Source organism: Engraulis encrasicolus, chromosome 2, assembly GCF_034702125.1.
Source record: "Engraulis encrasicolus isolate BLACKSEA-1 chromosome 2, IST_EnEncr_1.0, whole genome shotgun sequence".
Lineage (NCBI taxonomy): Eukaryota > Metazoa > Chordata > Actinopteri > Clupeiformes > Engraulidae > Engraulis > Engraulis encrasicolus.
This window is the reverse complement of record NC_085858.1, coordinates 32,973,517-32,988,343: the sequence shown is the minus strand read 5'-3', so window position 1 is coordinate 32,988,343 and position 14,827 is coordinate 32,973,517. Positions and strand designations below refer to the sequence as shown.

Sequence of the window (14,827 nt, the reverse complement as noted above, 5' to 3'; positions counted from 1 at the left end):
CTGTGCAGTCGTAGTTTGGTTTTTACTCATTTACAGACATTTGTAAATGCTTTGATTAATGTTAATTATTATTAGATGTTAAAGTGTTTATAAAGCTTTTTTGGGTAGTTATTCTAAAGTCTTACCCCAAGCAGTCTGTACAGTACAGTATGCAGGGGGTCCCTAACAACTGATCTCTTGTCTGAGCAGCTTTAACCAGGAGCAGAGTAGGCCTCTGTAGGATGACGTTGCCACTGTATGCAGCAGCAGCTTGGTCTGTAACAGTGATCCTCAACCTTTTTTGAACAAACACCCCCTTGGCCTCATCACAAGCCTCCCAACGCCCCCTTTTGACCACATCATAACCCTGACAACCATAGAGGTAGAACACTACTGACAACGCCCCCCTAAGTATTGAGAAATTAAATGGACTAATGCTCCCCAATGGCACCTGAGCACCGCCCCCTCTCAGCTGTATCCTTCTCAACGCCCCCTAGAGCTCCCCAACGGCCCCTCTGGGGCTGTACCGCCCCTGTTGAGAAACACTGGTCTATAAAAAGCAGCAGGGCAGGCTGGTGTTGGTGTGCCTGAGTGCTCACCAAGTGCTCAGCATGTGGAGGTGATGTGTGCTGCATGACTAGGGAGGATGCCCCTGAGCCGGAGCCGGAGCCGGAGCCTGAGCTGGAGCCATCCTTTACTGACCTTGGAAATAGCTACCGCTACAGTACTGCAGAGGCCCAGTGCACAGCATGGAGGATAAACAACACTCTGGCCAGTGTCTTGTCTCAGTGGTGTAGTCTACATTTTTGTGGTGGGCATACTGTATATTTGAGCATTTTTGAGGATGGTATACTGTGTATATTTGTACTATTCTAAATAATGGATCAATCAATTTTAGGTGGGTATACTGAAATTCCAGAAATTTTCAGGTGGGTATACTGCGTATACCTGCGTTCTATATAGACTACAGGTTCAGGTGTTAACCTCTTGTACTTGGCAATCACATCACTGTGCTTTTCAAACAAAATGTAGTGATGAGACAGGAGGATATTTTTTTCCGAAGTTATTTTCTTGATAAAATTGGATATTGATATAATCATATTATCAGTGAAAGAGTTCATCATATTTGGGGATTATTGTGAAAGTTATCTTTTTTTAGTAGTAATTGTTATATAAGCATCATGACTGTTTATCTGTTGACATGAGTGATGAGTGAAATATTGGCTTCTCTGCTCATCCATTGTATATCCATGAACAATACTGAATGCTGAAATGCTGCAGCAATTTTCAGGCCCCTCACCTGTTCCAAGCCTCATGGATTAGCCATTGTGTTTGACTAATCAGGCAGACCAGATGGCATTACTACAGTGAAAAAAAATCCAGCATTCCATTAGTACCATTGAATCCGGTCGCTTTTGTGTGTGTTTTTTTAAGATCCTTTGTTGGTCTTTTTCGACTTTATTTGATAGGACAGTGTGAGAGGTGGACAGTAAGCGAATTGGGAGAGAGATAGGGAGGGGTCGGCAAAGGACCCGGGCCGGGAATCAAACCCATGGCAGGCGAGTGCCCTACCGGTTGGCCATGGCAGGGCCTACTTTTGTGTTTCTATGTCTCTGGCCTGATTGCCCATGCAGTGAACTGCCCCCTTGCTTTCCATGTCAGGTGAGATGCCCTGAATGCAAACTGCACAGTATGTTAGCAAAGATGTCCAACTAGTTTCTTGTCACTTATTGCCCTCCCTTTCATACACAGGATGTAATATGACTTGAGGCAGGGGTTCCCTAACTTTACCACGACAAGGCCCCCCCATATATCAGTAGTATTCCAGCCAATGCCCCCTGACACGAGTCATGCCACAGTATTTTTTTCTGTGTACCCCCTTTCATAAGTTGATAAGTGCACCCCTAAATCCATGCAACTACAACCGGAAATGTACGAAATGAAGCGGTGTTCACTATGCCATTTTGCTTTAGAATACTTTTCTTTTCCAAATGCCGTGGCCCCCCTAGCCCCCAAAAGGGTCCCTGCCCCCCACTTTGAAAACAGCTGACCTAAGGCATTTCTTAAGCTGATTCATAAAGAACCGTCATAGACCGGCTGTGATGCTGTTACAGGCACAGAAAGAACTGGACATTTAGTTATAACGTAGTTATATGTTGTTGTCCCTACAATATGGTCATGTTAATTGAGGGTTATGTGAGATCCAGTAAATGCAAACATAGTATCAGAACACTTCAACCACATATCAATAACATCTCTGATTAAATACCTTATTGAATTATGGTGGAATCTATAACCTCTCTGTTCAGTATGCAGAATAGAAAAATGAAGTAAATAAGAAACCACAACAAGCCATAAACTGTTCGTGCTTTAATAAAAACAATACAAGAAAAGATATTTAGGCCACATATATGATGCAGACTAATCAGACCTTACAGGACTACGTATCAGCATGTTCAAAGCAAATGCAGTTATCAATATAAACAGAATAAATCTTACATAGAACATGTTTAAAGGTAGAGTATGTCCTTTTTTTAGTTGTTTACTTCCAGAATTTATGCTGCCCATTCACAAATGTGCTTTTCATGAATATTTTTCACCACCATCAAGAATTCAATATCAAAATGACTGAGAAAATGACACTTTTCAGACATCAAATGGTGGCTCTTCTCCATGTCTGCCATATAAATGTCCAGTAAAAGACATCTTTTAAGTTGCAAAATGTACTGTACTTTGGTCAGACCAGTAAATATTATCTTATCATTTAGTAAATATTCATGAAACGATCAAGTTTGGGAATGGGCGGCATAGTTGCAATGCCTCTTCTGGCCACAATCCTACACACTCTACCTTTAATGGTTATGACAGAAGCTTCACTGATGTGTTGTTCATGGTATTTTAATATGATACAGATTATTTTACAGATTTTATTTACTGACATTTTTATGAACCCAGACAGACTAGCACTAGTTAACGGTTAGTAATGAGGACAGGTTGACATTTCAAACCATGCACAGTTGTTGTAAGTACAGTATATATGCATAAATAACATGTAGAGGTGGACATGGTATAGTTAACATATCACTGTGGTACAGCATGACCTCATGTGATGAGTTCACCAGATGATGACAAACCAAACCAAACTCTTCTGCAACGATGTTGAGTTAATACGCGCTGTATTCAATAGACAGGTGGGGCACACTCCCACACACAGTCTCTCTCTCACTCACTCACTGAGATACACATACTTACACAGAAACGCACGCACGCACACAGTCTTTGCCTCTACCTCTCTCACCCTCTCTCACTCTCTCTCTCTCTCTCTCTCTCTCTCTCTCTCTCTCTCTCTCTCTCTCTCTCTCTCTCTCTCTCTCTCTCTCACACACACACACACACACACACACACACACGGACATACACACCTCTGAGAATGCTAAGTTTGACCTCTAGAAATTCTAGTTTCTCTTAGAAGTGTTCACAGCAGAGCCTGTAGTATGCACTGTACGAACGGTGTTACCCACAAAGGACATGGAGGGAGACATCAAGAGGGAAGAAGAGGTTGTTTTCTGAACTGCAAGATTTACAAAGTTTATAACCAGCAACTGCAAACCGTAAGCCAGTGATTGCCAGGCGAGTCTAAAGCTTCTCTTCAATAAAAGCATGGAGTCAAAATATACAAAATATTTATAATGTCAGAGCACTTCTTCTTAGAACAAATACAAATGTGCATCATATCAAATAATGAGATGTGTGGAATCTGGAGCGTCCCTCCTATTGGGACCACCGAAGTACATAGTAGGAACTTCTTGGCTGTACTGCTTTCCTGTGATGCTGCAATGCATCGTGGGGCTTGTAGTCCATAAGGTGGCCCAGCAACTTGACTTGGCTGCCTGGCTCCCATCAGTGGCAACAACAATGATGTCGCCATGATCGCTCTGAGCAACTTTTCCAAAAAACAGCGCGAAAGCACTCTGCCTGCATGGTAACAAGGTATATTATTATACAAGATACAGTTGTATGTATCTGGAAAGGGGGAAAGAACGTCCTCTCTACACACAGTAGCTTTCCAGTGACAAAGCAATCCAGACGACGACGACGAGAGAGAGAAAAAAATAAAGCTTTCAACTAACATTCACTTCAAAGCCTCCTCACAGACTCTGCCTCTACAGTGTTTAGTCTCAGGTCGGGTTTGTGCCACATCCTCCTTCCTGTGAGTCAGCTGATCTTCGGGACGGTGTCTTGTCTGCCTGATGCTCCGCTCCGCTCATCTAGAGACTCTGCCGGCCAGGAGGGGGTGGCCACAGCGTCGACTGACTGTAGGAACAAGGAAACGAGGAGATCAGTTTGTTGACATTCAGACACACTGTCGGAACATGGAAACAAGGGGAGCAGTTTGTTGACATTTATCAGACACTGACGGTAGGAACAAGGAAGCATTTATCAGACAATGACTGTAGGAACAAGGAATCATGGATATCAGTTTGTTGAGATTAATCAGACACTGACTGTGGGAACAAAAACAAGGTGACAATACAGCCGTCTCCAAAAGTTTTGTCGCCTATCCATCTGTTTGGATCAACAGCTAATAACCTGACTTTCAATTCATCACATGGCTTCAGAAGTCACTCATATGAAAGCTACAACCCTCCCGAATGAGGTTGTATGTACAAAAATAAATTTCATGCACCAAAGAAAGATTAACCCTTTAATGAACACAGACAGGGCAGATTTTCACAAGACAAAAGATTTGTCGCCTATCGAACATAATGTGAAAATGAGCAGATAAGTCACCTTGAAACCAAGTGATTAATTAAAAGTCAGGTTATTAGCTGTTGTTCCAAACAGATGGATAGGCGACAAAACTTTTGGAGATGGCTGTATTGTGTACATTAATTAATAATTTCAGCAGCAAACTAGTCATTCAGTATTCATTAAATATCATTTCATATCATTTTACCTATGTTGATCAGTTTGTTAACAGCCAAAATCAAAGAGTTCTAGCTTTTTCACCCCCCAAACGATGGTCAATGGGGAGTTTAATTGACTTGTTGGAGGCCTGCACTCTGCAATCGACGTTCTAGTAAATTGTTTTTGGATTTGGGTCAATATAATTTTGGAAGTAGAAATCAGGGTGACGCAATCACAGCTAATATCACTATTGTGCAATCACAGCTAATATCACTATTGTGTGAAGTTGGTGCATTAATTCATTGTACAACATGTTTGCATAGGATAAATGATTTTATATTAAAAAAACACTAATAACTTAATCCATGTAATGGTGGCATTGCACCACCTGTCTATTACTAAAAACTGTCAATGACCCATTTCTGTAATGTGGCGTAGTTGCCAGGCCAATGCTTGGCAGTATTTGATACCGAACAGGAAGTGGGACTAATCAAATCAAATCCCAGAGGGCACTGGACTGGACTGCTGCATCAGTTTGGCATCTGTGGTGCTGCTGCACCTCCTCTCACCCCTCTCCAATTTCCACAGCAAGGCTTAAGCCATAGTGTGCATTGAGCACTGACAATGGATTTTACAGCTTGTGTCACCCCATCAAACGCAGCTCATCATTCCCTCTCTCTCTCTCTCTCTCTCCCTCTCTCTCTCTCTCTCTCTCTCTCTCTCTCTCTCTCTCTCTCTCTCTCTCTCTCTCTCTCTGTCTGGTGTTTTGAAGATGCTGTCTACTCTATTGTCAACGAGGATTTAGTATTTGCACAGTGGTTACTGTAAATTGCTTTGTTTTTCTCTTCATCTCTTTATTTTTATTTGTTTATTTTGGTTTCTTTTCTTTATGCCGTGTCCAGACCAAGAGCGAACTACGCTGCCTTGAATTCGCTGTATTCGCTCGAGACGCAGCATTGACATGTTTGATTCAGCTAATTACATAACGGCTCTGGCTTGACAGCCTGGGACTTTGGGAGATATGAACGTTCCGATTGGTTGTCGCCGAACAGCGTCATTCGCCTGCGATTAGATTTAGTTTAATCGTCAAAATTCGCTCTGGTCGCGCAAGAAGCTTCGCTCCTGGCGAATTCGCTTTGGTAGCGCAGATCGCGTGCCCTCCATAGAGAAATAATGACTTCCGTCGCTTCGTTCGCTCCGTTCGCTCCTGGTCTGTACACGGCATTAATCGACTTTTATACATTTTAAGAGTGTAATATGATCTGATTGTACACATCATGTACAAATTGTTTTAATAAAGTATCCTTAAAATTCAAAATTCTCTCTCTCTCTCTCTTCATGGCTATCCCTCTCTGCCCTGTCATAAAGACATGCTGACAGGTTGTTTTCTGTAGCCTGTAGCTGACCACCGGGACAAAGGAGTCACACTCTGTTTTGATGAACAGACATTTTCTTCCATCTGTTTTCCAAAGTATTTTCGTTGAGATACCAGTGGTGAATCTGCATAAATATCAAATCAAGACCTGCAATTGGTTTAGATTTGGATTTAGATTGCCGTTTTTCCACTTTTATATTTTTACTAGTCGTTTTCAGAGCAAAAATGTCTATAAGCAAAAGGCATAAGTGAAGGGAAAAATCTCTGTGTTTAAAAAAAATACCCATGTACATGTAAGTATATGTAAACAGAGTCTTAGACTGGTGTTGGGGTGTACAGGAGGACACTCACTCTTCGCAACACTTGCTTCCTGCCTCTTCTGAATCATGCCGTACCACCACACCACCTGAACAACAACAGAAAATAGGTTAGTTTTCCTGTTTCAATTATTGGTTTTGTTGGTTTTGGCATGTAGTACACATCGCATACACAGATAACCTCCCTTTGTGCTCACACAAACTTTAACCTTGGGGCCAACTTTAAACTTTGATTTCACCAAACACACACACTAACACACAGTCATGCACAACCACGCACGCATGTCTGTCTACGCAAACACACATACACAGTGACAATATACCTACACATGTACTGTACACAAGTCACTCACAAAAACAAACAATAACCACATGCACATGGACACAACTGCACTAATTTCCCTCCAGAGTTGTACTCCTACAGGGAGAGTCTGCATCATGTGCTGCATATGCTCACAGATTACAAGATTGCGTAATCTCAGAAATGTTCCAGTTCCATCGGGACAGATTTAGGCCCCCAACACAGCAACCGTAGTACAAAGCACCTCACACACACACACACACACACACACACACACACACACACACACACACACACACACACACACACACACACACACACACACACACACACACACACACACACACACACACACACACACACACACACACACACACACACACACACACACACACATACTGTATGCATGCCCACACTAACACACACACACACACAATCTAATGTGATTGTCTGCGTGAGGTGCTTTAGGACATTTTTTATCTTTTTTTTGTGGCAAGCAGGGCTCTAAATTAACGCACGCCAACACGCCAAATGCGGGTGAAAAATCATTTTGGCTGGTAGAAAAAATCATCCACTAGCCAAATTGGCCGGTAGCGCGCGCCCGACTGAATGTTAAACAGCTGCACGCACAGATCTGTAGCTGCCGTCTGATGAACGTCAAAACGTCGCCTACATTACCCATGAACATTAGTCCTACCGTCATGATGTAGCCCACACCCATTGGCTGACCGTTAATCACAATAAGGCAGCCTCACATCCATTGGCTGCGTGTTTGATACCCGCGCGCTGGAACTAGTGTTGATAAAATATGTTCAATGAGCGGACTAGCGCGGATTACTTTGGTTTTGTAGGTTTTGGTCTGATGAAAAATAATGTGGCAGTGGTTAAAGCACGGTTATGTGTCGATGAATGCAAGTAATAGCAGCGTTGTGACAGTGAAATAGAGTATTGGTGGAGCGAAAACGGCGCGCGTGAGTGGAGGGACAGGAGTTAGAACAGCTGTTTGTCAAAACAGTGTCGTTGCACAAGTAAGTGAAAAAAAAGATAACAAAAACTAGCGACGAAAGTAACAAAGTAAGCATGGTCTCCGTGGTGTTATTGGATATCTAGTTGACATAGCGTAACGGTAATTGTCATTCCAAGCGCATCGTAAGTAAAGCTAATATGAATTTGACCTGGAGGAACTTGAAGGTGTCACGCAGCAGCAGCATAAGCACACAATGCAGACATCATTCACGCACTGTGTAGGTGTGTGTGTGTGTGTGTGCGTGCGCGCGCGCGGGGGGGTGTCTCCTGTCCTCCTCTCGTCTCCTTCTCCTCCCTTCATCTCTTCTCCCCTTCACCTGTCTTCTGTGCATTGTCCATGGTATTTAACCCAATGTGTGTGAAGTGATGCTGTGTAGGGGATATGAGGTTTTGCAGTGTTTGGTTGTGTGTGTGTGTTTGGCTATGTTGAAAGTCTGGTATGTGTGTGACATTAGTGTTGAAGGCATGTGTTGAGTTTGTGTGAGTTGTAGGCCTATACTGTATGTGAGGTTTGGGTGATGGTGTGTGAGATAATAGGCCAGTGTTTGGCTGTCTGTACAGTATATGGGAATGGAATGAAAAATAATGAAATGCAGGTAATAAAAATATAATTACTAAATAATTATAGAATAGACTGAATTATGTTGCGTATAATATTCATATGGTTTATCTGTGTTGAGGACATAGTTTAATAAAATAATTAAAAGCAACATAATTAACGCATGGTTTATTTTGGTGAGAAAAAAATGGCTAGTTGACCTTCCATTTGGCTAGTAAGAAAAAATGTCTACTAGCCAAATTGGCTGGTGGTGGAAAAAGTTAATTTAGAGCCCTGGTGGCAAGAGTCTCTTACACTCTCTCACTGCACTGAGTCTCTGTCTGTCTGGTCAATTTCTTTTCTTTTGTTTCTGTCAAGTTGATACTTGACGGCTTGAATGCAGGCTTGCCTTTAGCTTGTATCAGTGACATACATTTGGAGTCTCTAGTAAAGGAGAGAAATCACAGCACACTGGTCTTCTTTGCTGGTAGTTTATTTGGTGAACAACGTGCTTCACTACCAGCAAAGAAGACCAGTGTGCAGTGATTTGTCTCCTTTACTTGGATTACTTTTACAGCATATCACCAGCAGTGGTTGTGGTTGTGGTTGTGGTTGACAGTGGTTGTGCACGGGAACTCTACTTTTAGTACTACATTTGGAATCTGTTTGGTGGAAACGTAAACCCCACCCTCATGACTGAAGATCAATTGGACTCTCTCTTTATGCATGCTGGACATATCTGTAATGTATACAGTCACAATGTCCTCTATTGCCTCTTTTCCACTGCTGTTTTTCTGGTAGGCCTACAGCTCAACACAGCGCGACTCTCTGTCACCACTTTTTGCTCTTCGATTGAGACGCGTCGTGAAAAGCAAAAAGTGGCGGCCGAGTCGCGCTGTGTCTTGCTGTAGGCCTACCAGAAAACCGGCAGTGGAAAAGAGGCATTTGTGTCTGTGGTTTGAGAAAGGCACTATACCTGAAATTTCTACATTACTACAAATCACTCAATTCATATGGTACATTACACAATATACTTGTACAATTTCTTTGCAGCTTTTACATACATTCACAGAGCATAACCGGAACTCACACATTCTTTGCCATAAAGACTTCAATGCCTACAGGGTGATGAAAACCTATACATTGTAGCACACCACATCTGACCAATATCCAACTTCATGAAGACGTTACTATTTTTTTGTATAACCTTATGAATTTCTCACCTGAAGGCTCGGTGCAGAGGGAGCACACGCCGTCCACCAACTCCTTGGCTTCGGCAGCCAGCTGACAGGCGGGGTCGGGTACGGGGACGGGGGACGGGGTGTCTGGGCTGTCTGCGGCCGGCGAGGACCGACAGCTCCTGCAGGGACGAGCACAGCAGGGGAGGGACCCCAGCAACAAGTGTTAGTATGGGGGGACTTCTTATTAATGAAGGTGCAAAATGAACACCAAAGGATGTGCTGGCAACCCCATGTAATGCTGTAGCCTCTTACTGCAGATGGGGTCGCCGGCGGGCCAACTCACTATTTGCTTCAAACATTGCTATGACAGTACAGAGAGCCTTAAGTAATAGATTAAGACATCGCCATTACAATTTTGGTGACAGTAAGGTCATAACATAGCCTCTGCACTAAGGGGTTAAAGGAAGAAAAAAAGTGCCGCACAATCCCGCATTTCAGCTAAATTTTTGATGTCGTAGCAACATCTTGGCCAAAATAGTCTCCCTCAGGTCACATGAGAACCTCTGATGATGTGACCTGAGGGAGGCCACTTGGGCTGGAAAAAACAACAACTCAAGAGTGTGCAGCACTTTCTTCTTTCTTTAGAGCATGGTTTCCCAAACTGGGGTGCGTGCACCCCTGGGGGTGCGTGGCCTACCATAAGGGGGTGCACGAGCTGAATGATGGATATGTGAGTTTTTATCCAGCAGTAATGAACATTAAGTAGTTTATAATTTTATGGTGAGTTGTATGCTGGAAGGGTTCATCTGAAGTGTATTTTAACTCCTATACTATTGGAAAAGAGGATTCCCCAAAACAACTTTGCATAATGTGCAATGAATCCTTACTTGAGTGGCCATCAGCACACCAAAATATTTGCTTAGGGGGTGCACGAGCCACATTGAAAAGTACAAGGGGGTGCGCAGGGAAAAAAGTTTGGGAACCGCTGCTTTAGAGCATGGGTGACTTAACCCTGACTTGGCTAAAGCTGAGCAGCTGCAAAGAATACATGCAGAGAGAAGGAAGATGATAACTTTTTTGGTTTAAAAATTGAGACATTTCCACTAGCCTAGAAAATCTAGATGTCTCTAGCAGCAGCAAATGTAATACACTGTGCTGGGTTGTCGCTAGGCTAGAAATGTACACGTCAAGTGCAGCGAAATGCATTTGAGATTTGGGCATTTGGAAATTTAAACGTTTTTGACAAAATCTGTCAAAATCTGTCAATAAATTGAACGAGTTCATTGAATAAAGTTCTACTCACCCACTCTCTGGTCCAAACAACGTTGTGGTGGTGAGAACTTTATGTACATTCTGTGGACATGAAAAAAAGAACACAACAAGCAATCAGTCCAAACACCTTTACTGCCTTGTAAGTTTATGTAACTTTTAGTCTGTAATGCAATAAAGGCTATTTGAATTTGGAAAGTGAGAGTGCCTTGGAATTAGTCTTTTTCATTCATCAATTTCAAATTTTCCCATGTATTGTGAATGTGCTAGGGCAGGGATATCAAACTCAGGCCGGGGGCAAAATTTGGCCCGCGGAGTCATTTTATTTGGCCTACGAGATCATTGAATGGATAGCGTAACAAGACTTGAACATGAAAATGGGTGTAGCACGGGATGTGCAGGCACATTTGAACTACCACATATGATGGGAAAGAGTGTTTGCGAAATATTATATATTATATTAACTATGAGTATTAAGTGCATGCAGGCACAATTTTAGTCTTTAAATAAAAATTATTGAGTTTGGCCCACTATCCACTAGGTGGCAGTGTGACTGAGGGTAATGATGAGCCACTCCACTCCAGGCTACACAAGTGGAAGGAGATGCCACTAACACCTGCAGATTTGTATGGTAAATGAAATGTGCAGACTTCATAAGGAGTACTTGCAATTTTTTAAGTATGCCTATAACTTGCATATGCACGCTGTACCACCAGTGGCACGCTGTAATAACAAAAGTTAATTACCCTAGCACTACTCTACTATGACATGACAGAGGGCCTTTAGTAATGCACTATAACTTGGTCATGGCCATTCTGAGATATTTTTTGGTCTTTTTTACTTTATTTATGATAGTACAGTGAAGATGGTGACAGGAAGCGAGTGGGGAGAGAGAGACGTGAAAGGGCCGGAAAAGGACCCGGGCCAGGAATCGAACCCGGGTCGGCCACCTAGACGAGTGCCCTACCGTTTGGCCACGGTAAGGGCATGTTTTCACGGGTTAAATGATAAAAGCCTTCCTCCTGACACAAATGTGTTTTTAAGACATGTGTAATGTAATGTAATGCTCAGAAAAAAGGAAAAAACAGAAGCGCTGCGTGGATCCAAACTTTTTTAACGTAACAGTAACTGGGTAAAGTAGACATAAAAAAGAGAAGGAGACTGTGGCACTCCGGTTTCCATTCTTATTTTTTACTTTTTCTCAAAGGCAAATTAACTGCCCGACGCATTTCGACCTACACAGTCTTTGTCAGGGTCTGCTCTTTATTTTTTTAATGTAATGTAATGTAATGTAATGTACCTGAGCGAACCCCAGAAGCTTCCTGTTGGAGATCTCCAGGTGTTTGCGCGTCAGCTCTGATCTCCGCAGCTGTGTGTCGATGGCCGTCAACTTCCTGTTCAGGTCCATCACGTCCTCCTGTTGCACAAACACACAAACATGTCAAGCATGTGCACATTTTGTTTTCACCAGAGGACACAAACATGTCTACCCTGTTCACAGTTGTATTAGCAGTCATAGACAAGCAGTTCGATAGTCAGGCCAATCGTCCGAAGGTTTCCAATTCCACTCCATTCTTTTTTTTTTTTTTTAAAGATATTTTTATGGGCTTTTTGGGCCTTTATTTCGAATAGGACAGTGAAGCTGCGACAGGAAGTGAGTGTGGAGAGAGATGGGGTAGGGTTGGGAAATGACCCCGTCTGGACTCGAACCGAGGTCCCCATGGGCATGCAAGCCCAAGTGTGGGGGGCTTAGCGCGCTGCGCCACAGCACCCCATTCCACTCCATTCTACGCTGCCAGGTGGGTGGAGTGGGTGAATGAAACAGCTTTCTCCTCCATGACTGAGATACCCTGGCCTGAACATGGGACCATAGTTAAGACTGTGTCATGTTCCTTCGTGGTCTGATTTCATGAGCTCAGATCCAGTCTTTTTTTAGAAAGTGCGCTCAACTCCCAACTGTTTCTTACAAGGTACTCAAAGTAGCATCCCTGTGCACAACCACTGTCCAGGTGCTGGTGATGTGCAGTGAACCTGATGATGTAACAGCGAAACGCGTTGTTCACCAAATAAACTACCAGCAAAGAATACCAGTGTGTGGTGATTCATGTTTCTTACAAGTTCTTCGGGTGCGAGCAAACAACAAAGTTCATATTTCGTTAAAAAAAAAGCCGCACTCTCGGGTGTAATTCTTGTAGTTTTAATCTAGTGGGTTAGCATGACAGAGAGTTTTTTTTTTTACTGAGTTCAGATCCACCCTTAGAATTGGGTAAGATGGAGAGATTGTGTAGGGAAGGCTTTGTGTCTGCGCTGCTTCTGCCCAGCCATTTGATTAATTAATTTAACTTAATCAAATTTATTATTATTGTAGGGACTATTACACCAAAGTTTAATTCATTTCCCCTCATTTTACGAATGCCTGCCATTTTGTAAAATACAGACACCATTTTGTTTCCTACTGTACCTGATCAGAGTACATACGTGGCGAAGCCCCGCCCCGTATGTATAAAACCCCTGGTCAAGGTATGCATAGAGAGCTTTTTCGCCTATTCCCCTAAGGCCGACGCCCTAGGCCGGACGCCGGACTCCTTCATCGAGATGTGAGACGTGTCGAGACCCGTCTCCTTAGAGAGACGTCTATTTTAGAAATTATTGAAACTGTAAGTTATCTTGGCCAGGTTAACACTACGGTCGATATATTTCTTCCTTCAACCGGTTTTCGTTTGTATTGCATTTGACTTTTGCGGACACTGCTAGGAGAGCAGTGAGTCAGGACACACGAGGAACTCACGCGCTATAGGATAACTTTTGTACGGACAATTGTTAATCTTTTACTAGTACTGAAATCAAAGGAACCTCCCTGGAGTCGAAAAAGATTCGGTTGAGGCTTGATTGTCTGTTCCCCAAGAGAGTGGACAGCCGGTATAGTTATTACGCGTGGAACGGACCTACGTGCACCCGCCCTTCTCACTGGACCTTCGCAGGACGGCACCGCAAAGACAATCGGACTACACAACGAAATACCACTTTCCTTTTCCCCGTTCAACGAAGCAAGACTTTTTGGACATATCACAGCCTCGCGCCGGAACCGCGTGGTATTGCTCGGACCCCAGACAGTAGCCTACCCGAGCAGCTTGGAGAACAAAGGAAACTCGCGCGCACAGCGACGCGCACACCCACTTCGCCCGAGAGATCAAAGGAATTCTCTCTCTTCCTACCAAGGATAACGCAGTAAGCACGAAATTGGGCAAAGATATTCAGTTAGAACTGTTACATAGCTTTGAGGAGTTGTGTTTAAATATCCACACTTGTAGAGTGTGATATATTTTATTTTGGGTTATTTTGTTCTATCTGTTCTTTCTTTTCTTTCTCTCTTTCTCCCCTCTCATCACCACAGATAGCCACACGCTATTCTTAGTTTACATTAGTTGCAATATTGCCATAGGCCATACTTGCACCCACATGTAAATTACCCACTCACAGAGATACACGTACCAGTGTTTTAAACCATTGAGTTACTGAGTCGAGGACGTAAGCTATTGTCGGAAAAGAGCGCCAAACGCTCCTTTTCCCCTTCCCCCACACATACTGTAAAGCCTTTAGACAAAGGACAGTATTCTCTGATTAGCTTGAATTCTATCTTGAAGATAAGTTCCCGCTTTATCAGCCGAAAGCTTAACGCCCCTCCTCATGTCTCATATTTCGGTCCTGCGCGCTGCGCAGAATCATTTCAGCCATAGTTCATAGAACATACATCTCTCTCTCTCTCCTCCCACCGCTCGGCACACGCGGTAATAGAGGTGCGCGGCGCTCACAGAAAGCGCTCACTCGCCCCTCCTCTCTCTCTCTCTTTCTCTCTCTCGCATAGCGTACACACACACACACACACACACACACACACATAGCGCATCCTCTCATACCCCGTGTATATATTGT

The 14,827-nt window shown here is 43.2% G+C and overlaps 1 protein-coding gene across 1 annotated transcript in view; it reads right to left on the bottom strand.

The window, feature by feature from the left end:
* Positions 1-3,645: 3,645 nt before the first annotated feature.
* si:dkeyp-72e1.9 (syntaxin-binding protein 4) overlaps positions 3,646-14,827 on the bottom strand; it is a 90,393-nt gene continuing 79,211 nt past the window's right edge. Inside the window, exons 18-22 of the mRNA XM_063214952.1 lie at positions 12,195-12,311; positions 10,929-10,978; positions 9,668-9,804; positions 6,614-6,668; positions 3,646-4,293 (exon numbers count right to left, since the gene is read on the bottom strand). Coding sequence (XP_063071022.1) covers positions 4,248-4,293; positions 6,614-6,668; positions 9,668-9,804; positions 10,929-10,978; positions 12,195-12,311 — 405 coding nt within the window. The 3' untranslated portion in view covers positions 3,646-4,247. The remainder of the gene's footprint in view (positions 4,294-6,613; positions 6,669-9,667; positions 9,805-10,928; positions 10,979-12,194; positions 12,312-14,827) is intronic.